Raw genomic sequence first — 23,250 nt, forward strand, 5'->3', positions numbered from 1 at the left:
TGCCAAGCATTTGCCCCACTCTTGGATTTCAACTGACAAACTAAAACATTAGAAATTTAGAGTGGGCCTTATGTATCTAGAACAAAGTCATACTTCACTTTTCTCTACTAACAAGTCATTTAATATAACATGTCATTTGGGGCAGCTAGGTGGCACAATGGATAGAGTGCCAAGTCTGTAGTCAGGAAGACTCATTTCCCTGACTGACAATCTAGCCTCAGACACTTATTAATTGTGTGACCCTGAGCAAGTCACTTAATCCTGTTTGCCTCAGTTTCCTCATCTGTAAAATGAGCTGGAGAAGGGAATGGCAAACCACTTCAGTATCTCTGCCAAGAAAACCCCAAATGGGATCACAAAGAGTCAGACATGACTGAAACAACTAAACAACAACAAAACTGGCATTTAGAAAAAGCCACCAAATTGGAAAAAAATTTCCAAAAATAAAGGCCATGGAAATTTCAGGGTGGGAGAGAATATTACCTATAGCATGAAGTGTTTCTGAAGTTACCTGTACACTGAATCTAAAATCTACAACCCATACTCATTTGTTCTATCTCCCCATGGTTTATTTACTCTCCCATCTTGTGCCCTACCATATTACATTCTGGAATATTAGCATTAACTTCATGTAATATACGTTTTCTCCCAAATGTCCCCAGGTCTCTCTGCTCTATCCTTTCTCCAAAGTTTAACCTTCAACAATGTGAAGCCAGCCTTTCGGCAAACTGAATATGCAAGACAAAAACTCTATTCATACATATTCTAATGATCTGAGAATGAATTGTGCTTCTTAGATCAGTGCAAATCTGAACTTAAATAATTTAAATTAACCATGATAAATGCATAAACTACATACCAAGGGCAGGAGTAGTCTCCTTAGTAAGTACTACTTTAAATAGTCTGTTAAAAATGCCTGTGTGTAGCATTATACACACTCGTCCTTACTACCTCTTCAATGATCCCCGTTGCTCTTTTGCCACATCTTAAGTAGAAACATTTCCTGGACTGGACATTCCAGCCACTTCGGAGTAGTTCCAGCTGCTAAACTTCATCACATAAATGTCTCTTCAGCCCGTCAACCCCAAAATAGCCATGTAGCTGAGAGCTATGACAGAAGAAGCTCATAACAAGTTGGTTTTTGCTGCTGGTCTGGACTGGGCTTCATTGGGATTGGAAATTTTCGGTGTGATTGACCCTGTGCCAAAGCAGATGGGCTACTATCCTAGAACCTATAGCTCTAAGGTGTTGTTTGGGGACACTGAGAGGTTAAGAGACATGCCAAGTATCACACGGTCAGTAAGTTTTAGAGATGACGCTTGAAGACAGGTCTTCTTCACCCTGAGGCTGGTTCTCCATCCGCTCTTCTAGCCTGTCTCTCATATTAAGAACACAGGGACTTAAAATAAAAAGTGTGCCAATAGGCAACATGGAGCTGAGTCCAATTTTCAAGTATGTTTACATCCATAATTGCATAAACTCTTGCATCTAAGTTAATGAACTGGCCAGCTCTTGCTAGGAAATTAGATTTGAACTGTTCTAATCCTAACTTTGGCCTATGGTGTCCTATCATGGTTTCTTACAGAGGCTAATGGAATGAACAGTTTTTGGTAGAGAAGGACACTGCAACTTTTTACGCTCTAAAAAGATTATTCATAATGTCGATTATAATTATTTGTTACAAAATATAGGAGTTCTGGTGTGCATGCATATACACACGTCAGAGAACGGGGCTGGGAGAATAGGTAGATGAACAAGAGAGGGAACCTCTGATTTCCTAGAGAAATAATGGTCAGTTGTTTATTCACACTGATACAAGGGGGGGGGGAACTTCGGATACATCTGAAGACAATTTATGGTATGGAGAAGAATGTCATCTGCCTTTTTACATTTTAAGTTTGGAGTACTCTGGGTAATTTCTGCATATGCGAAACTTGTAACAAATGTATATATGTAGTAAATATTACAAATGCTACCCAACTATGTCCCCTCTCCAGATAGCACTGTCTTTCCCTAATAAGTAAGCTGTAAGGATCAGGGGGAGAAAGCTCTCTAGTTATCTGAGTGTTATCTGAGTGAGTTATCTGAGTCACTGAGGATTATTGATTTAGAACTGGAAGGGCCTTTATAAGTCATCTAGTCCAAGACCCTTCAATTTACAGGGGAGGAAATTGAGGCCTGGGGAAATTAAGTAATTTGCCCAAGGTCACCTATGCATAAGATCTTCAGCTTAAAACAATGTTTCCTATCACCCATTCTGTAGAACACAAAGCCTGAGGTGCAAAAAAACTGTGTGTTCAGGAATTGCTATCCATGTAGCACTTGCGTGTTCCCTCCACAGACATTTCTATTCTCATTAAGTAAAGATCATCGTTACTTCACCAACAAGTGTTTTAATGTATCAAAACAGAGACAATAACCTATCTGCAGCTTTCCATGAAAAGCTGTTCAGTTTTCCTCAGCATATTACAAATAGACATAAAACCAGTCCTTTTATCAGCTTAGACCTTAAAAAACCAAATCAAGCTAAACCTATAGTTCTTACTGAGCAGAACAAAGAAAGTAAACTGACAAGGAGGGTCCCCAGTTTCTTTTAAGTTACTACATCCTGAAAATAGAGAGGGCTCACCTTTCAGTGCGTGAGTTTTCAGAAATGTTAGCAAATTCCACTGTGCCATTTTGTGGATTTGGATTGAGTTTTCCTTCTTCCTCCTCACCCACAAGAAATGGTTACAGGCATTTATTTCCATTTCAGTTTGCACTAGGGCGTGCTGAACAAATAACGAAGGCAACAAAATCACAGCAGCTTCGGTCACTGAGCAGCAGAGCTTTCAAGCACAAGCAAGACGATATGACATCTAAAGAAGGTTTTCAAGCAGCTCTGATTCTCTTATGGGAAACCTTGCAAGCCCGTAACAGAATCATCCTGAGATATTATACGTGTATATTCCCGCACATTCAAAAACCATCAGTGTATACACAATAAGCATACATATGTGTACACATACACCCATATAAATACACTGACGAACATTTGGATCAAGGGAAGACAACATCTACGCCATAATGTAAAGATTATAGCCTATTTCAAAGAAATGGCAAGCTTCTTAAAATCCAAGGGTCTCCCTGGGCTGTTTTGCTAGCCCTTTTCATTTCTTCAAATGACAGGCAGCAGTAAAAGATCTTTGAACAAACACAGCAACAGACTCCCATCACTGGGCACAATTTCATTGTGTGTAGATGCTCAAAAACTGAACCATGTGCTGGACCTTTACAGTCTGTGTTTCTGGGGGATACAGGTACTGATAAGAGCCACAGGGTGCCCTGCTGCATCCCTTCCTGCATTCTCTACCACTTCCCTCCCTCACCCACCTCCTTCCTTCTGTTCCTTTTTCTCCTGGGCTCTAAGGTGGTATAGTTCATTTGCAGAATCACTTTGTGCTACCTAGTATTAAACTTTTTTCCAATGTGCCTCTGAAAAGCAGCACCCCAAAAACAGGCTGGGAGTTGGAGGTAGGAGGGAAAGAGGAAGTGGTGAATGGCTGGTGGGGGGAGGAGTAGAACAGATGTACCATGGGAGAGTTGCCTCAGCCACACTTTACTTACCTCCAGCCCATGAGGCCCTAGGATCCCCAAACTCCAGTGGCCAAGGGCTAACCTATGCTGCTTCTGTACTCAGGGGGTCGACAAAGTTATCTTTTCTCTAATGATTCTCTCCTGGGCAAACCAATTGTGGCTCATTTCATGGGACTTAATGATATCTCAATTCTGCTTGTGGAGTTGGACCACAGACTCATTTAAAGCATTTCTTTCCAAGTTTAGAAGTCTGCATTTTCTTTTAAAAACTCATAGGAACAATTTTCACCTTCATTCTAAAATGAGTAACACTCCTAAAAGACATTTTAATGGTATTTTCTCACATAGTTTCATCCTACAAATTCAATGTCATTCCTCCAAAAAGAGTAGGACCAGAAAATAATACTATAAGGAGTCTGCTTTTGTAAATATCACCTATTCAATTGTTTAACGTATACATCAAACAAAATGTTGGTATTCTGGACCAATTTAAGAATTACCTCTGGAACTCCTAATTTTCGGCATGCTTCTAGAAAGTTTTCCACATTTCTTCTGCATTTGGCCATGCTAAGTTTGGGCTGTAAACATAGAAATAATGGTTATTAAGAAGGAAAAAGTCCTAATGTATGAAGAGCTAAATTTTATAGGCCAATTAAAATACTCTCATTAAAGCCTATGACTTAATTATACAAGCTACATGAAAGTAAAGATCATTGAGAGTTAGGTGAAATTATTTACTAAACCCAGAGTCACTCAGAACTGGTTTGAGGGTTACACATGACATGAAAACTGGGGAGAGTTCCAGGTAGGGTACTTTCAGTTGTAACTGCAAAGTTTTAAATGCCCTATTATTATGTTTTAATGCTGTATTTCAGGTTTAATGTTCTTCTTTTGAAAAAAAAAAAAAAAAAGATGACACTCTGCTAATTCTACTTTCTAAAATCCCAAACCAAACAACACACACACACACACACACACACACACACACACACACACAGACACACCTATTTTATATGAATATTTATATAAGGTACCAGTATCTTCATGTAAAGCAAGGAGTAGATCATGGAACAATTTAGTTTCAGGGTTTAATAAAAATATTCCTCCAGAAGGAAGTATTCTGATAGGGCAGAGTCTTCCATAAAGGCCCTTCAATGGGATTCTTAAAACTTGCTTTCTAGGTTCTGCTGTGTGTCTTTATTCCACAAGCATGCAGTTGCTAAATGTGATTACAACATGACAATAAGAAGAGTGTAGTCGACTACCGCCCAGCTGTTGAGTTTGGTGCTGTGCTACTTGATCCTGTAAGAGACAAGCTCTGTCTACGTACAAAGAATGACAGGCCTGGAAGGGACCCAACAGGTCACTGAGCCTAATCTGCCTCTGACCAAGAATGCCCTCTTACACATCTCTGGCAAGGAGTCATCTGGCTTTTTTCTTACTGGCTTCCAGTGAGGCAGAACCTTCTGCCTCCCAAGGCAGCCCATTCCATTTTGGCATACTTCCAATTGTTAGCTAGTTTCTCCTTTCTTCAAGCCTAAATAACTTCTTCCTGCAGCTTTGTTCCTAGGGCATTTCTGCCCTCTGAGGCCAAGTAGAACATACCTAATTTTTCTTCCATGTAACAGACCTCAAATATTAGGAAGATTGTTATAACCAAAATGAACTCGAATCCCCCACTGTAGCAATGTGACCATGAGCAAGTCCCTCAACACTCTGAAACTCAGTTTCCACACCTATAAAAGGGGTTCAAGTCAAATAAGACATCTAATATATTTTGTAAACCTGAAAGGACCATTTGATTTTTTTTTATTAAAAATGAGCTGGGTATGGTGGCATACACCTATAATGCCTGCTACCAGGGAGGCTGAGGCTGGTGGACTGCTTGAGATTGGGAGTTTTGAGCTGAATGCAGTAGGCCTAAAGCTAATCAGGTGTCCACACTAAGTCTGGCACCAGTATGGCGAGTCCCTGGGAATGGAGGGCCACCAGGCTAAGGAGAAGTGACCCTATCCAGGCCAGAAATGGAGCAGGTCACAGCTTTTATGATAATTAGTAGTGAGATCAGGCCTGTGAGTGGTTGCTGCACTTTTAGACTGAGCAGGACAGGGAAAGATCTAGTCTTTCTCTTTAAAATAAAAAAGGGGGAGGGGCAGGGAAGGAAAACATCAATGGAAAATGGGAAGAATAGATTACTTTTGAAAAAAAAAAGATCCTTATGAGGCAACCAGATGGTGCAGTGGATACAGCACTGAGTCTGGAATCAGGAAGACCTAAGCTCAAATCAAGCCTCAGACACTTACTATCTGTGTCACCCTGGGCAAGTCACTTAACCTTGTTTGCCTCAGTTTCCTCATCCGTAAAATGAGCTGGAAAAGAAAATGGCAAACCACTCCAGTACCTTTGTCAAGAAAACCCCAAAATGGGGTCACAAAGAGTCAGTCATGACTGAAATGACTGAACAACAACAAAAAATGCCACATTCATTTCAACTGAATTTATTGCTATGCATTGGCAGTGCTCTGAACCACACTAGCAAAGAAGAATGGTTAAAAAAAATATACTACATAATATTATTACTTTAAAAAAGTATTTCAAATGCATTGCCTTAATGAAGTAGGGCTGCTATTGATATCACTATGACTGGGAATGAACGAGGAATAATTTTTGAAAAACACAATCTGTTGTGACCAAGATATAATATGAACCTCATTTGTATTTTTAAATCATTATACTAGTAAGACAAATACTCTGTGAATAAAATTTTAAAAAAAATTTACAAGAGAAACAAATAAATGAAAATGTGGAATAGTTCAGGGTTATGTCCTAGGCTTTGTTTTACTCAATATTTTAAAAAATAACTGGAAAGAAGGCATAGATGACATCATCAAATTTGTGGATGACATGAGACTAGAAAAGAGTAAATATGTCCCTAGCTTGTAAGTTCCACATGGGCAAGAATCAATTCTTTTCTAAATTCTGTATCTTTACCAGTGACTAGTTCAAGAACTATAATTAGGAATTCTTAAACATAAGAAAAGGTTTGTTATTTGTTTGTTTGGGTTTTTTTTTTTTGGGTTTGTTTTGTTTTTGGTGGGAGGAAGGGAACCTGGTGGTAAGGCAAAGTATATAGTCTGATGGTAGATATAGTTGGGCTGGAAAAAGGTGAGATCTCAACTCCTCAGAGAAGATGGGTGAAGGCACTCTGGAGAAGGGGCACTGTGGTGACAGTATTCTGAGAATGGTGGCCTATGAATGGTCCAGAACCTACTCGCAGGAATCAATGGAGGATTGCAAGGTAAGGCCTGGAGATCTCTGTGTATTTCCATATCACTTACAGCTAAAACCTTCTATAGCTTCCCTAATTAAATGAGAACTCCTGGAAAGCAAGGACCATCTTGCTCTTCTATTTGTATCCCCAGTGACTGGTACAAAGTGGGTGCTTATAAATGCTTTTCCAATCCATTTTACTGTATTAATCATTAATGCTAATAACTACATGAAAGGAAGTGGGAAAAAAATCTTGGCCATCAAATTTCTGGTGCTAAAACTTTAGTTTTAAGGTTTCAATGTAGCTACAAAACTGTAGTATGACATTTCTACCTGGATATTCCATTACTATTGCAACTCAAAATATCCAAAACAGACCAGCCCTTATCATCTTTCCTCATAAATACAGCCACTCCTCCAAATCTCCTTATTTTTGTTGAGTTAACCCAGTTTGGAGACATTAAAGACATTTATATTCCTTCCTTCTTCTTCACCCCTCTTCATCCAGTCAGCTCCCAAGTTCTGTTACACCTATCACCACTAAAATCTTAGGTCTTTAGTGATTTCTTGTTATTTCTTGGATAAAACATTAACCTACTCTGACATTTAAGGCCTTCCACAATCTTGCCCTAACCTACCTTTTTAGTCTTTCTAGATTTCACACCATTTCCCTTTAGGAACTCTATTTTTCAGCTAAACTAGCCTAGTAGCTAGCTAATTCCTAAACTTGACATTATGTTTCTTGCCTTTATGCAGTTATACAATCGTCTTCTAAGCATAAAAACCACTTTCTCTGTATCTTCCTGCCTTTCAAAGTCCTTGTTTTCCTTTGAGGCTCAGGTTAGGTGTCACTGGGAAACCTTCCCTAATATCCCTAGTTGTTAGCATTCCTTCTGTCCTCAAATGAACTTGTATTTACCTCTCTGTGTACATGCTCTCATCTACCCTGTAGAATGTAAGTTCTCTGAGAACAGAGACTGTTGATCTTGGTCTTTGTATTCCTAGTGGCTTGGTGCAAGGACTTTATCACTTCATGCCTGAACTATTGTGAAAGTCTGCTAGTTGGCTTCCCTGCTTCAAGTCTCTGCCAACTATAGCCCATCTTCCACTCAGCTGCCAAAGTGATTTTCCTAAAATGCAGGTCTGACCACATTACCCCTTCTGTTCAATAAATTCTGGGACCTCCTGATGACCTCAAATATCAAACAAATCCTCTATTTGGCTTTTAAGTCCCTTCCTACCCTTCCAGCCTTCTTACATTTTATTCCCCTCTGTGAACTCCAGTTAAGTGACACTGGCTTCCATGCTTGTCTTCAAACAAGAAGCTCAAACAAATCATCTCAGCTCTGGGCATTTTCTGTCCCACATCTAGAATGTTCCCTCTCCTCATCTCTACCTCCTGGCTTTCCTGGCTTCCTTCAAGTCTCAGCTAAGTCTCTTTGGCAAGAAGTCTTTCCCAATCAATACTCCTTAACTGTGGAGCCTCCTTTCTAAGACTAACCCCAACTTATCCTGTATAAATCCTGTTTATGCATAGCGTTTGTGTGTTTTCTCTCTCATTAGACTGTGAGCTCTTTCAGAGTAGAGACACTTGCTTTTCTTTGTATACTCTGACTGTCCTGCATGTAGGAAGACCTTAAGAAATATTTATTTATTGACTACTGAACAGGGGCTAGAAAGTAATCAGAAATTTGGCCAGGGCAAGTTCTATTAAATAATACAAAAGTGAACTTAATCTGGTTAAAATTTTATTCTTACCACTGCTGGTGAGGGGACGTGAATACTTGCTACAGATCGAGGACGGATATGATTAACTAGGTGGCAGAGGACCACACCATCCATCAGAGCTGCTCCTAGGTCTTCATGTAAACTGACCTTTAGTCTCATCTCAATGCTCTGGTTGGAAAAAAAAGGGAAAGTTATCATTAAGTACTTTAAAAAATTAAATCATTAAGGAGTCTGAAGGGAAAATACATAGAGTCCAGGCATATAAGTGTTCATGGAAAATTTTTTCTGAGGGAAAGCATGATAATATCGGGAAAGGGTATAAAACATCCAAATCAATGAAAACTGCAAACAATAATCAAAATACTACACTTCCTGCTCAGGTTAATTTCAAAATAAAAACTTGTGTAGGATCAAAAAAATTCTTTGTAGCATATGCAAACTAAAAGAAGTGACAGAATAATCCATCTTCATTAATATTTCCTCCAAAATCTGGCAATATGAATGGAATGAGCCAATAAAGTGAAGGAGCTAAGTAGGTCCTCGAAGGTGGGGTTAGGTCCCTAGAAAGCTCAAGGGAACCAATGAAAGGGTTGTTAGATTGCATTTTGGCTCAGAAATCAGGTTTTTAAAACCTCAGACATAATTCTTGTTCATTTCAGTATGTAGGATTCTCATTATGCAAGAGGCAGAAATACTTAGATTTGCCTCTCAAATTTTGGAGCCAACAATCATTGACTGGATTTAATCAACCACCAGTTCATGGTCATGGTTAAGCTCATCTGTGCACCATGATGCAATAGTTTACCCTAACAGTCTTCCCTAATATACTCAGTGTCTGGACACTTCATCCCTTCACAGAGTCAGAGAGTCATAGGCCAAAAATAGTCTCTTAAATTTCTAATTTTATAAGGCAAAGGAAGAATTTATCTTTATTTAACAATCAACAGGCAGTAGGCTTAATATTAACTATGTTCTTGTTTGAAGGGCCCAACTCAGAATGCTATATGGTGCTCATTACCAGCATCTCACACTTCAATTTAGATTCCTACCTGACCTTTAATTCAAAGAACTTTAAAGGTTTGACAAAATGAATGTTCTTATATTCATCTGGTTTGAGACCACAGTGATTAGACAGTGAATCAAAGGTGGAAAGTGGCTCCTTCATCTGCCCTCATACTGAAACCCACACAAGCATGAGAATCTGGAGTTATTTTTAGAGTTCCTCACAAGAGGAGGCCCTGACTCTCTCTCTCAAAAAAAAAAAAAAAAGAAAAAGAAAAAAAACCCAAACATGTTAGTGTCTAAGCAAGCTCATGCCTAGAAACTCTTTTTCTGTTGTTCTCAGTGGAGTTAGAGTTAATCCAGTTACTGCCTTTTTGCGATGGAACTTTTCTATTCTTGAAGATAATTACTAAGCTGCTTCTCATTTGGCTTTTTAATATTCAGTGACAATAATCCCACTTCGTTTGGTCTCTTTTTAGAGATCCTAATCTGCATCTTTTGGACTAGAAGAAGAGCTGCTGTCCAAATTCCCCCAAGTATGGTCTGAAACTGAGCAATTCTCCAGTGAAGAAGCCTCAGTTTGCCCTTTTCCTCTCGATCCAGGCTTCTACTCACACTGGAATGCACGATGTCTGATTTCCACATCTCCCATTGTGGCCTATTCAAATGTCTTTCAAAATTAAAAGTTAAAAAAAAGTTCAGTATCTTTTTATCTTAGAATAAGTTACATAAGTGATACCAGATCTATTAAGCCTAGGATGGAAGCCACATAAAGGCTTCCTTGAAGCTTTGCCCAGCTTAAGTCTCATCTCATCTATGAAGCGACTACTCCCCACCCCCCACCCCAACCATGCCTTGGCAGCTTCTTATTGTCCTCTGAACTCCAAGTGCTCATTGTCTATACCACAATTAATCATATACTTCTTCATGACATTTCATTTGGCTGTTTTATAGTTTATCTCCCCACAACATGATTATAGTTAATCTTCCCTCAACATGTGTTTCATATAGCACCTACCTATATATACTCTAGTGACTTGGTAAATCTATCATTGATCAAGTGAATGATTATAAAAGTTTGGATAGTGTTCAGTATAAATAATTTTTCGCATTTTCATAATTTTTCTGATACTATCTATATCTTGAAAGCTCATGTTTTCTTCTATCTCCTCCTCCCTATAGACCGGAGGCTCCCTAGGAAGACTGTATGATTTCCCATTGTTTTATATACATGAGCAATTTATACTTTTTATGAGAATGATCTAGACTAAAGTAAGGGGAAAGGTTTGAGTCGCTGCTGGAACCCATCTTTGCCTCTTCTCCAACTGTTCAAAATTTTTTCCTTCTTATTTTCAAATGGTTTCCACTCAAAATTTTTGCTTTCATTTAACGACCCCAGGGCCTAAGTTCCACATTTGCAAAACGGGGAGAGTGAACACCATGGCTTCTCAGATTCTGTTTGGCTCTAAACCTACAATCTTAGAATCTGTGACTTGGAACATTTCACACCAACAGATTAAACAGATGACAACACACCACTGCTTGCTGAAATGCCCTACATCAGAATCTCAAAACAACTCCTCCCATACCTCTCGAAGTTGCTCCACGAGTTCTTTCTCTTCTCTCATTTGTTCCATCTTCCTCCTAATCGTAAACTGAGGATCTATGGATTCCAAATTCCTTTGTGGTCTCAAGAACACTAGAACAGAAAGAAAATAAATCTTTCACAAAGGGCTTTTTACAGGTTGCTTTCAATGGGTCTTCAATTGCCACAGAAGACAAAATTCTTTATTCACTATCAAAGCCACAATCTTTTGTACGACCTACCTCACAGGGCTATTGTGTGGATTGAATGAAATAATACAAATAAAGTACTTTTGAAACTGCAAAGTGTTATTTAAATGTCAGTGTTTATTTTAATTATTATTCTCACTCACAGGATCACCCCATGTAAACAATAATAGTTAAGAACAAAGAAATGGGGACGTAAAAGCAAATGACTCATCTAGCAGCACAGTGAATCTCAAAAATAAGCCAAAGGCTGGTTCCAACTTCATTAGGACGTCAGCAACATTTCTAAATGAATAAATACATTGACTTAAGTAAATAAGCTTAAGATGAAAAGTAGCCTCTTTATTTTTAATATCAACTGAAGTCAACTTTTTATAATCACCAATGATTATAATTTAACTGCTTTAAGAACGTTTAAGGTGTTTTGGGAGGTTAAATCAATCAATTACATTTAAATTGAATTTAGTTATATAAAAGTCTGTGGATGTTTTAAATATAAAGTAAAATATCAATTATTCTTTGCCTAAATAATCATAGCCCTCAAAAAGCCAGAATTATAGTAAACCAATAAATTGCAGGGCAAATCAAAACTATGTAGGGCCAAAGACAAATCAAAGAAATTCAGTTATTAGTCACTAAAACGTCCATGAAGTTAGAAAAGCCAAACGCCAGAGAGGCTATAATCTGCAAGAGCAGCAAGCTGATTTTAAGAGTAGCAGTGAAAGAAAGCAGAGTCTGAAGAAAAGCTGGGCTAGCACAAGAAAAGAAGATATTGATGGGCAGGAGGAAATTGACACATATTTTGAGAAAAAATAGAAAAATAGAAAAAATAGAAATGCAATCTAATTCTAAGCAAATTAGAAATATCCTCTTCCCTAGACTTGTTGGTGCCAGTTAACTAAAGTTTTACTGTAATTACATTTAAAATAGTCAGGAAACCCTTTTGATAGATGTTGTACTGTCAGTGTCAAAAAGTGCATTGAATTTAGCAAACTTCTAAATACTGACCCATCCAAATAATAGTGAGAAACAAAAGGTGTTGATTAGGAGAGATAGAAGTTTTAATGAACTGGTTGGCTATATTGCCTGGAGCAATTATCTAACCAAAGGAAGAATGCTCCTTAAGGAAACAAAATATATGTTAAATTACACAAATTCACTGAAAAAGGAAATTTACCCAGTTTAAACCAAAAGGCCGTTTAAAAAGTTAGGCATTACTCAACTTGGCCACACAGGGGCACTGCAGCAATACTGTTTAAATGTAAATTCCTCAGCTTTTTTTGTAGGGTAATATTAGTCACAGATTATGTTTTAAAATTTCCAAGAGATTTTTTATTGGGAATTTGTACACTACACAAGTAGCATCAAGGAATTTGAATGAACTCTGTTCTTTTGTATAACTCTAAAGGAACAATTAAAATGATTATTTAGTTGTTTCAGTCATGTCTAATTCTTTATGACTCCATTTGGGGTTTTCTTGGTAAAGATACTAGAGTGGTTTGCCATTTCCTTTTCTAACTCATTTTAGAAATGAGGAAACTGAGGTAAACAGGGTTAAGTGGCATGTCCAGGGTTACAGACAAACACACACACACACACACACACACACACACACACACACACACGCAATTAAAGACTCAGGCCTTATTAGGAGAATATGTGAGATAGGAAATTAATGGCAGGGCAGTTGAGCTAATAATAATATTATTAATTATAATCACAACAACAATAATAGCCAGTATCTGTATTGTGCATACTGTGTGCCAGGTGCTTTACAAATTCTATTTTATTTGATCCTTAGAACAGCCCAGGGGCTATTATTATCTTCATTTTACAGTAGAGGAAGCTGAGGCAAACAGGATAAGTGGTTTGCCCAAAGTCACAGCAAGTAAGACACTGAGGCTAAATTTGAACTCAGGCCTTCCCGACTGTATGCCCACTGCTCTATCGGCTGTGCCACTTAGCTGCCTAAGCATCTAGTTTTGATTTGTAGGCATTATTTTTTCTTTTCAACATCTTTCCTTCATAGTGATACCATGTGCTTGTTTGAAAATTAAATCCTTGGATGCATATGACTATTTATTTGTTATATGGAGATGATGCCATCAAAAGATGCTCTGTGGTTTTTCAAAAAAATAATAAAGTCTAGTATTTATGTAGCATTTTAAGGTTTGCAAAATACTTTACAAGTTATCTCAAGATCCTTAGAACAACTTTATGAGTTCGATGCTATCCTCATTTTATAGATAAGGTAACTGAAGCTTAGAGAGATTAAGTGCATTTCCCAGGGTGAGATAGCTTGCATTTTGAGGCAGGCTTCTAACCCAGGCGCACTTGACTCTTTCATTTTATCATGACATCAGAATTATGTTGGTAACCTGAGGACAGCTCTGATCATACTGCTTAGTATTTTTCTTTCAAATTATATTTAACAGTAAATAAAGAGCCCAAGTTTTCTTGAAAGCTTCAGAAAATGAGACTATGTAAGCTCTATTCATTGCACATTTTAAGAACTTCATCAGGTCTTGGCATTATCTTTGATTCTTCCTTCTCACAGCCTGCCCAGCCAATCAGTTGCTGAATCTCATCTCACATTTCACGCCTTCTCATTCACCAGGGCTACCACCTTAATTCAGACCCTTATTACCTCTCCCCTGAACTACTGAAATAGCTTCCTAATTGTTCTCCCTGCCTGGGATCTCTCCTCTCTCTGATCCATCCTCTACAAAGCTGCCAACCTGATTCCCTAAAGTACTCAGTAAACTCCAGTGGATCCCCAGTGTCTCTAGGATAAAATATAAATGCCTCTGTTTAGCATATACTTCCTGTGGATCAATGACTAATACTTTGGGAGAGTAAGTTTTAGAAATACTGGAGTTTAAAACAATAATGAAAAAGCAGGACTATCAAGGAAGTTATATTCTTAGTCAAATTAATAGTGGAAGATGTTCCAGAGTCACAATCTGAGCAGATCCACAAAATTCCTAATTTTGGATACTTGCTCTCATTCAGGTTCAGGCACTCATCACCTCTTGCTTGGACTATAACAAATGCCTCTTAACTGGTCTCTTTGCTTTTAGTCTTTCCTCTCTACAATTCACTTTTTTTTTTTTTGGTGAGGCAATTGGGGTTAAGTGACTTGCCCAGGGTCACACAGCTAATGTATGTTACGTGTCTGAGACCGGATTTGAACTTAGGTCCTCCTGACTCCAGGGTCGGTGCTCTATCCACTGTGCCACTTAGCTGCCCCTCTCCAATTCATTCTTGACTCAGTTGCTAAGTTCATCTTCCTAATTCACAAGTTTGACCAGGTCATCATTCTTCTCAAACACTTTCAGTGGCTATAGGATGAAGTGCAAACTCCTTATTCTAGAATTAATTCCTTCTACAATCTGGCCCCAATCAATCCTTCCAATCTTATTTCCCACCATTCCTCTTCTCAGAACTTTCCCTTAGAGTCAATTTGGACTCTCTTCTGAGTTCTCTGATTTCATCTCTTGCCTCCATACATTAACTTACGATGACTCCCATGCCTGAAATCCACAGCTCTCCAAAATTTCACCTACTGAAATCTTGTCTTCAAAAGGCCCAGCTGAGGAGACTCCTTCATGAAACTTTCTATGAAATTGCTTTCTTCTACTGCAAATTTTCTTATAGCAGCATCTTAATTTTTCTTTTGCTCCAACCACATTCTACCCTGAAGCACCCTTAATGCATATTGCTTGTTTCATCTCCCATTAGGCAATCATCTCCTGAAAGGCAGGGGCCATATTTTTTTCTTTTTCTTTTCTTTTTCTTTTTTTTTTTTTAAGGCAATTGGGGTTAAGTGACTTGCCCAGAGTCACACAGCTAGTAAGTGTTATGTGTCTGAGACCAGATTTGAACTCAGGTCCTCCTGACTCCAGGGCTGGTGCTCTATCCACTGCTCCACCTAGTTGCCCCATATTTTTTCATTTTTATATCTCCAATGACTAGCATCAAATTTTTTTCTTTCTTTCTTTCTTTCTGCGAGGCAATGGGATTAAGTGACTTGCCCAGGGTCACACAGCTAGTGAGTGTTATGTGTCTGAGGCCGGATTTGAACTCAGGTCCTCCTGAATCCAGAGCCAGTCTCTATCCACTGTGCCACCTAGCTGCCCCTAGCATCACATCTTTCACAGAGCATTTACTGTATTGAAGTTGTTGATTTGAGTTAAAGATTTTAGAAAGAGAAGCATGAATGCAAAGGGGAATTTACAGTTAAACCAATAAAGGACAAGAGATTACAGAACTGACCACACTAGTAAGAATGACAAAGGTGTGAAGGGTAAAAATGAAAGACAAGTTTGTTTTCATGCTAAGCTGAGTTAATAATGAGATATCCATTTAGACCTGTTTGAGTGACAGCTATTGGTAAGACAGTGAATAAAGGAGGAAGATATCATCAGAGATTCATCTAGTAAATTGCATGTTGCTTTGTTGTCATTTTGAAGTAACAACAGATGCACTGAGAACAACTGAACTTTCCCAACACTCATATCTCGTAAGGGAATAAATTGGTTAGCACTTTGCTAACCCTGTAGCAGACCCGTGGTAGAAACCAACACTGGTCCTTGCGCTTGTGAATACATGAGGTAGCTACTTACCTAAAAGATCACAAAGGAAAATGTATTCACAAATCACAGGGCAAAATATAGCCCATGAGATGAAGATGGATATCAAGATTCATTTGGACATCAGTCTAGATATTTGGCAAGGATGTCTTAGAACACAAAGGAATCCCTTCTGTGAGGCATTTTATAAATGAATGGCAAATATTGGTAAAATGTCACCTAACAAAACTTCACACTTTTGATGTTGCTGTATGAATAATTAAAAAAATAATCCTATGTTATTACCACTGGGCACACTGGGATATCCATATATGCCTCTTTAAGAAAAATGATTTGTGGCTAGAAATGATAAATGAGTGACTGTAGAAGCTTTCTTTCTGGATAAGGACTTTAGACTGCTTTGTTTTTGAGCAGAATTCTGCTGAGCTTAATGAAAAAGTGAAGTAATATGGTACAGGACCTTGCACACAGTAGGCAATCAATATTTGTAGACTATTTCCATTGAAAGCACATTGGTGAGTCTGGAGACCTAGTTTCCAGTCTTGATTCAGTAATCATGGGACCTAAGACAAATTCCCTGGGCCTCACTTAAGAAAAGATGGAGTTGTATGAGATGATTTGAAAAATGCTTTCCAACTCTGAAATACCATAAATCTGAAACCTAGTACTATGTTGTCTTCACATCTCTAATTTCTTATTCCTTTAATCAACACTAGATTTTTAAATAGTTCTGCTTTCTGAACACCTCAATTGTAAACTCTCTTTTAAAGGAAGGAATTAACAAGAAAGTTTCCAGCTAACCCTTTTCGACAGTCCCTATTAGAGATAGGAGTTTTGCATTTGTCAGGTTTTAGTGGAACAACTTCAATCGTGGTTTTTATTGTGGAATTGTGGAATTTTAAAATTCCTTTTGAATGGAACCAAACCTTCCCTCTTTTCCCACAAAAGTCAGCTCACTCTTCCACATATGGGATTAATCCATCATATTAAACCAAAATCTGGTGAGAAGTTAACAGTTAATGGCTTAAAATTTCTATGTATTCAAGAAGACATACTTATACAGGGAGAAATATATCCTGTTGGAAAACTGATCTTCCCTTTGTGTTTGCAATGTGGTTATATATAATCTCACTCTTTCCTCACCCCGTCATACAAACTGTATCCTCTTTTTCATCTAACATAGGTTTAAAAATCTTTAATCTTTCTTATCTTAATCATCAGCTAACTCTAATTCAAGGTATGGGTATTATTTGCACATTTACTCAATTGATTTCTTTTCTACTCCTTGCCTCTGACATTCAACAGGCATCAAAATAAGAGATGTCCATACTAACATTAGCTGGCAAGTCTACATTCTTGACAACGGAGAGTTAACTTCGTACCAAGTCAATGTTATCATATCATTTCTAGATCTGTAGAATCAAAATACATAGATAATCCATTTTCTTCATGATCACTGTCCTTTGTAAAGATAAATTATACAGAATCAAAGAATCCTAGAAATGAATCTAGCACTTGGGTCTTCCAAGGAGACTAATTAGAAGTCATAATTGAATTGATTTCCCCAAATGATGAATAGTCAAAGGCTATGGATAGGCAGTTTTCAGAGGAGGAAATCCAAGCTATCAATAGCTATATGAAAAAAAAATGCTTTAAATCACTAATAAGTAGAGAAATGAAAATTAAAACAACTCTGAGGTACTACCTTACAGGTATCATATTAGCTAAGATGACAAAAAAGGAAACTGACATGGTGGAGAAGATGTGGGAAAATAAGTACACTAATGCATAGGTGGAGCTGTGAACTATTCTGGAAAGCAATTTGGAACTACATGCAGAAAGCTATTAAACTGCACACATCTTTTGACCCAACAATACTGCTACTTGGTCTATACTCCAAAGAGATCAAAGAAAAAGGGAAGGGATTCATATGTACATAAATATTTATATCAGCTCTTTTAGCAGTGACAAAGAACTGGAAACTGAGAGGATGCTCATCAACTGAGTAATGAATGCACAAATTATGGTATATGAACGTTATGGAATCTCCTGTGCCATAAGATGATGGGGATGGTATTAGAAAAACTTGAGAAGACCTGTATGGACTGATACAGAGTGAAGTGTGAAGAATCAGGAGAACAATTTATACAGTAACAGCAATATTGTAAAGATAATCAACTTTGAAAGACTTAGTAACTCTGATTAACCTAATGACCAACCACAATTTCAAGGATTTATGATGAAACATACTATGCAGCTCCAGATAGAGAACTGATGAATTCAGAGTGCAAATTGAAATGTATTTTTTTGTTTCCTTCTTTTTCTTGCTGCCTCCTCCTTCCAACCCAGAACATGGCTAATGTGAGAATTTGTTTTGCATGACTATACATATTTGTAATGAGTTCTATTTTTCTTGCTTTCTCAATGGTTAGGGAGGGAAAAGGTACAGGGAGATAATTTGAAATTGAAAATAAAATAAAATTGAATGAAGAAAAAAAGAAAATTTATGTGATTCTTAGTATCTAACACAGGGAAGGAACTTAATAAATATTTGAATAAAAAAAAACAATTGAATTGCCCCCAAAATCTCCTACTTTACATGTAGAGAAAGAAGAGGTTTAAATGTACTCAGATTGTTTTAGATGACAAAACCCAAAACCTTGTAAATTTGAAGATGATTAGGAAAATACTGGAGGTGAAATTATTCTGGTAGGTTATTTCAATTACAACATGTCCAGGATTTTTACTTGGTTAAATTGTATTCCAAAACATGCTATGGAACATTTAACATGCACTTCTTTTTGACTGATTCTTAAAGTACACATTTTTTTCTTTTCACAAGCATGCATCTGAATGTTTTGCATTTTTAGCTGCCATGAGGCCTAAGTTAAATATTCCGTATGTTCACTGGCATGTTAATGTACAATTGAACAAATATGTACAAAACCACCTACCATTGTCACTGTCTCCTTCTGATGGAATATTGTAGCTATAGTTGTCCCATGTTTGTGCCTGTGTAAGTTTGTTGAAGGAGATAGGAGGAAGAGTGAGGGATGGGTCTGCAGGAGAGGAGTGAGAGAATTGGTCCACATATAGTTGCACAGGGACCAGGGAAAAAACCAAAGGGGCAGCAACATTTCATAAATGGCATTAGGAATGCATGGAAATGAAAAGGATTTAATTTATATGAGATTAATTAAAATGTATAATATTGGAAGAGAAAGATGAAAGATGGTTCATGAAATAAAAAGAATGAATAAAAATTGAGTGTTAGTAATTACCACAGATTTTTCCATGCACTTAATATTGTTAATATTACCACAAATGTTAGAGCAGTTATCTTCGTCAAGAGTAAGTTGCAAGAAAGAGTACCCATAGATTACACACAAACAAGCCAAGGGATGCATTTATCAGAAATCCTCCCAAATAACTGACGCTTGCAAAAGAGAAAACATGAATCCCACGAAAACTAATTACATGGTATAGTACCCGTGTAGATGTGATTATTCAAAAAAAAACTATTTATTTACAGAAGTAGTATTAGTTATACATGAAATTCTACAAGGTAATATTGTATTTCACTTCTCCAAAATGAGACAACCTTGAAATCCAAGTATCTGTGAGTCAATCATTTGGCAACTAATAAAATAATCTGTATCTTATTCATCTACATACTAGATTCATATGATAAGCAAATATCACTCCAAGTCTCTATTTTATGGGTCAGGGGAAACTAGGGGAATCAAAAAAAGTGGTGTGGTCTTAGTGAAAATTTATTTGGTTAAAAATTATCTTTTAAAATATACATAAGATGTAAAGAAAAGTGTCTTGGGGAAAATACAGTAGCGCCAAAAGAGAACTCCAAGTGCTATTCAAATTCATTGATTCTTGACAGTGCTTTAGCCTCTGAGAAGCTATCTTTAAACTTAATAAAAATAAATGGCCAATCTTAATAAAAATAAAACGTTTTAATTAAACAACAAAAATCTCCACATAATCTAAAGTTGTGTGCACCAAATTTTAATTCATACTTTCTCTAAAATTATGTAATACTTTGCAAAAATGAGAAAACATCTGATGTAATTTTTTTAAAAAAGGATTAAAAATGCAGAAAAATTCAATATGTAAGATTCAGTTGTGTGACCTGGTACTCCTTAGGATGGTAGCGTTATGTAGAGTAATTAAATGCCATGGCTTTTCAACAATTCCCATGCTTTCTGAGTTAACTATTCTACATTCTAGAATATGGAAAGGTTCCAAAATCCATGGGAAAATTGTCATATCTATATATTATATTTCAGATGAATAAATGTCTTATTCATGTTTCACCACTACAAAGAATTTGAAATGGATAGTAGGCTTAAAATTTTAGGCCCTAGTTAAATTTATTAAGAATTTTAAAGATCCCCCAAAATTAAATCATCTAAAAAGCAATCTGCTAGACAGCAAGTTAGTTAATACAATAAAGAGGACAAGACAAAAAATAGAGTCTATTGTAAAGGAATGGTTACCATATAATGTACTATCCTTCAGATACAGAGAATAACTATTAATTCATCATTAATAGGCTACAAGATCTACACTGTTTTTTCAGTGGTGGGACTAGGTTTTCATTCATCCATTGACACTTTCACACCCAGCCCTCCTAGTAACTATGGGCACACATCTGCAAAACAGCTGGCTAGGGCCATAGAGATATAGTCTACATCTACATGGAGATGTAGTCTATATCCATGGAAGTAGGCCCACATGGCTTTCAAACCTGTATCCTCAGCCTCAATAGCATGATGCTTTAACCACCTGAACTACCGAGTCATAAATACATATGTATATATGTGTATATATATATACACACACACACATACATACACAACATATATATATATATAATATATACATATATGTATAGAAGTTCCATAGCTATAAAATACCCAAGAAATTCTTGACACATTTAAGTTTGAGAAAATAGCTTTGCTTTACAGGGCACAAATGCAAAGAGTGCAATAACATTACACTTAGCCATCTGCTACCCATCATTCAACCTGTCCCAGAATGAAGGGTTTTTTGTGTCCAAAAAATGTAATCACTATCTACAAAACAAATTTTCCTTTAAAAATTATCTTTGCTCTTTTTCTATGGATATCTTTATTTAAAAAAGCAAATTACTTTTGTGGTTTCTAAAATGCCAAATATTAAGTGAGAGACAAGCTTCTGTCAGCTGTTAAATGGTACTTGGTTAAAAGGAGTAGTAGCGAGTATTTTTTTGTTCTATAGTCCAACGAAATAAAAACATTAGTGAAATTTTGAGAGACAAAAAAAGAAGATGTAATTTTGGAAATTTACATGAACAGAGCATTGACTTCCCATAGGCAGTTCTACTTATGTGAATGGGTAATATCTCCTGCGTATAGTTGTAATTTATTCATGCGACTATTCTGGTATAAACAAAGCACTAGCACATATGCAGTGTTGCCTAATGGAAGCTCCATGCAATCATTTTCTTAAAGACAAAGGGGCCTCACTACATTTCTGTCTGGGCTGCATGGCTGTGCTATAACAAGCTCCCCTTCCAGGAGACTCAGTAAAAGGACCACTGGAAGCAGTCCAAAATAGATCTTTGTCATGCAGAGTTGTATAATGAGGGAGCTGGCATGGTACAAATGTAACTATGGCACCATTACATTTTTCTTTGGTGCATGGCATATAAATATTTACTGAAAGTCAATTTGCTGTGATACCCCAAACCACCCAATAAGCCCTATGCTAAAAATAAATATTTAGCATCCATCAGACATATAAAAGAAGTGGGTGAATGCATCAATGAAAGACTTTCTCTATTCTATCTGCCTACCCCTTTAAATTTCAACATTGAGTGCACTACCAATCCTTGAGAGAAGAGGAAAACACTATGTTTCCTTTCATAGGTTAGGTTATTGCTAATGGGTATTTCCCTATGGTAAATATCCCTGCAGATTATTTCTTCCAGATTCCCTTATTGCTCATGTTTTCTGTGGATAATATTCAAAGGGGAGTAATAACCAAACAAATGTTGATTCACAAAAAATACAGCAGTTTAAAATCTGCAATCATATTTTATCTTATCAGGATTGGAACACCATGTACCACTATCACTGACGAGGGTGTTAGTGACTAATAACGTGCAGGTTTCAAATCCCGAAGGGAAACAATTGAGTTCTTTACATGTATGTGTGAGGACTAATTTAGTCTGTGTTTCACAGGGAGATTCTTTTCCCCTCCCATTTTAACTTACCTGATCGAGGTTTCAGGCCAAATGGAGCTGGGCTATTTGCAGTAGGTGAGATGGCAGGGGAATCCTCTTTAATCTGCTGTTACAAGGAAGATGAAATTCAAGAAATTGAAACATCACTAAGCATACTGATTTACCTAATAGGATCACAATTATGCAGTGCTACTGTCTTAGCCAGCTCTGGTATCATTGCTACATTGTGACAAAAGGGAAGACAAAGCTATCCTGATGGATGAACATCTGCCATACAGAATTTAAATCTCTATATTAAGAAATAAAGTCTTTCTTTAGCATTAATTTGACTTTTGTTGTAAACAGCATGAAAACTATAAAAATATTTCAGAATAGATGGTGCATCAAGACCAATTGAAATGAGAACCCTCTTCTCCCTCACATCCAACACACACACACACACACACACACACACACACACACACATAGATTTAGCACACCTCTGTTAAAGAATTTTATAATACAGTAAGGTTAGGGGAAAAAAAGATGAAACAGAACAGATGCATAGTCTACAGGAAAACAATATATTGAATCATTTATGGATAACAAGATCTTTAAAATATCGACCTTTTGCGTACTATTTTCATTCTGTTAATACAACTTTCTATAAATAACAGTACTCTATGAAAATGTTTCCATGAGTGTTTCCAAGAATAGAAATTTTATTTTATTCTTAAAAACTTTAATCATGAATGGGGCTGGTGAGATATGTGGTAGCAGATGAAATTGAGATTCCCCTGAGAGCCTACCACACTCAATTCACTCATTAATCACTACATACTTGCAAGATGTTTTTTGTAGGAGATGTGCCAAGTCAGAACACAGCAATCAACTTATTCCTCCCTTGCCTCTGGGCCTCTTACCTCATTTTGAGAACACTGGATCCCCATACTTCCTAAAGTCAGATCATTTTGCACCTGAAAGGAAAACAAAACATTTAGTAGACCAGGCTGAATGTATTACACAAACACTTTGTAATAACATGAAATTCATAATGTAGAATAACACATA

At 37.0% G+C, this 23,250-nt stretch overlaps 1 protein-coding gene across 3 annotated transcripts in view; it reads right to left on the reverse strand.

Annotated features, from left to right (window-relative positions):
- LRCH1 (leucine rich repeats and calponin homology domain containing 1) overlaps window positions 1-23,250 on the reverse strand; it is a 242,002-nt gene that overhangs the window by 21,647 nt on the left and 197,105 nt on the right. For 2 of the 3 annotated variants that reach the window (XM_027848157.1, XM_027848159.1), the window contains exons 14-18: window positions 23,103-23,156; window positions 22,231-22,303; window positions 11,166-11,275; window positions 8,605-8,742; window positions 4,077-4,154 (exon numbers count right to left, since the gene is read on the reverse strand). In XM_027848157.1, coding sequence (XP_027703958.1) covers window positions 4,077-4,154; window positions 8,605-8,742; window positions 11,166-11,275; window positions 22,231-22,303; window positions 23,103-23,156 — 453 coding nt within the window. Of the gene's footprint in view, window positions 1-4,076; window positions 4,155-8,604; window positions 8,743-11,165; window positions 11,276-18,913; window positions 19,019-22,230; window positions 22,304-23,102; window positions 23,157-23,250 lie in introns of all 3 variants that reach the window. The other variant, XM_027848158.1, reaches the window with a different exon arrangement.

Source organism: Vombatus ursinus, unplaced genomic scaffold (assembly GCF_900497805.2).
Source record: "Vombatus ursinus unplaced genomic scaffold, bare-nosed wombat genome assembly UNPS02005659.1, whole genome shotgun sequence".
Classification (NCBI taxonomy): Eukaryota; Metazoa; Chordata; class Mammalia; order Diprotodontia; family Vombatidae; genus Vombatus; species Vombatus ursinus.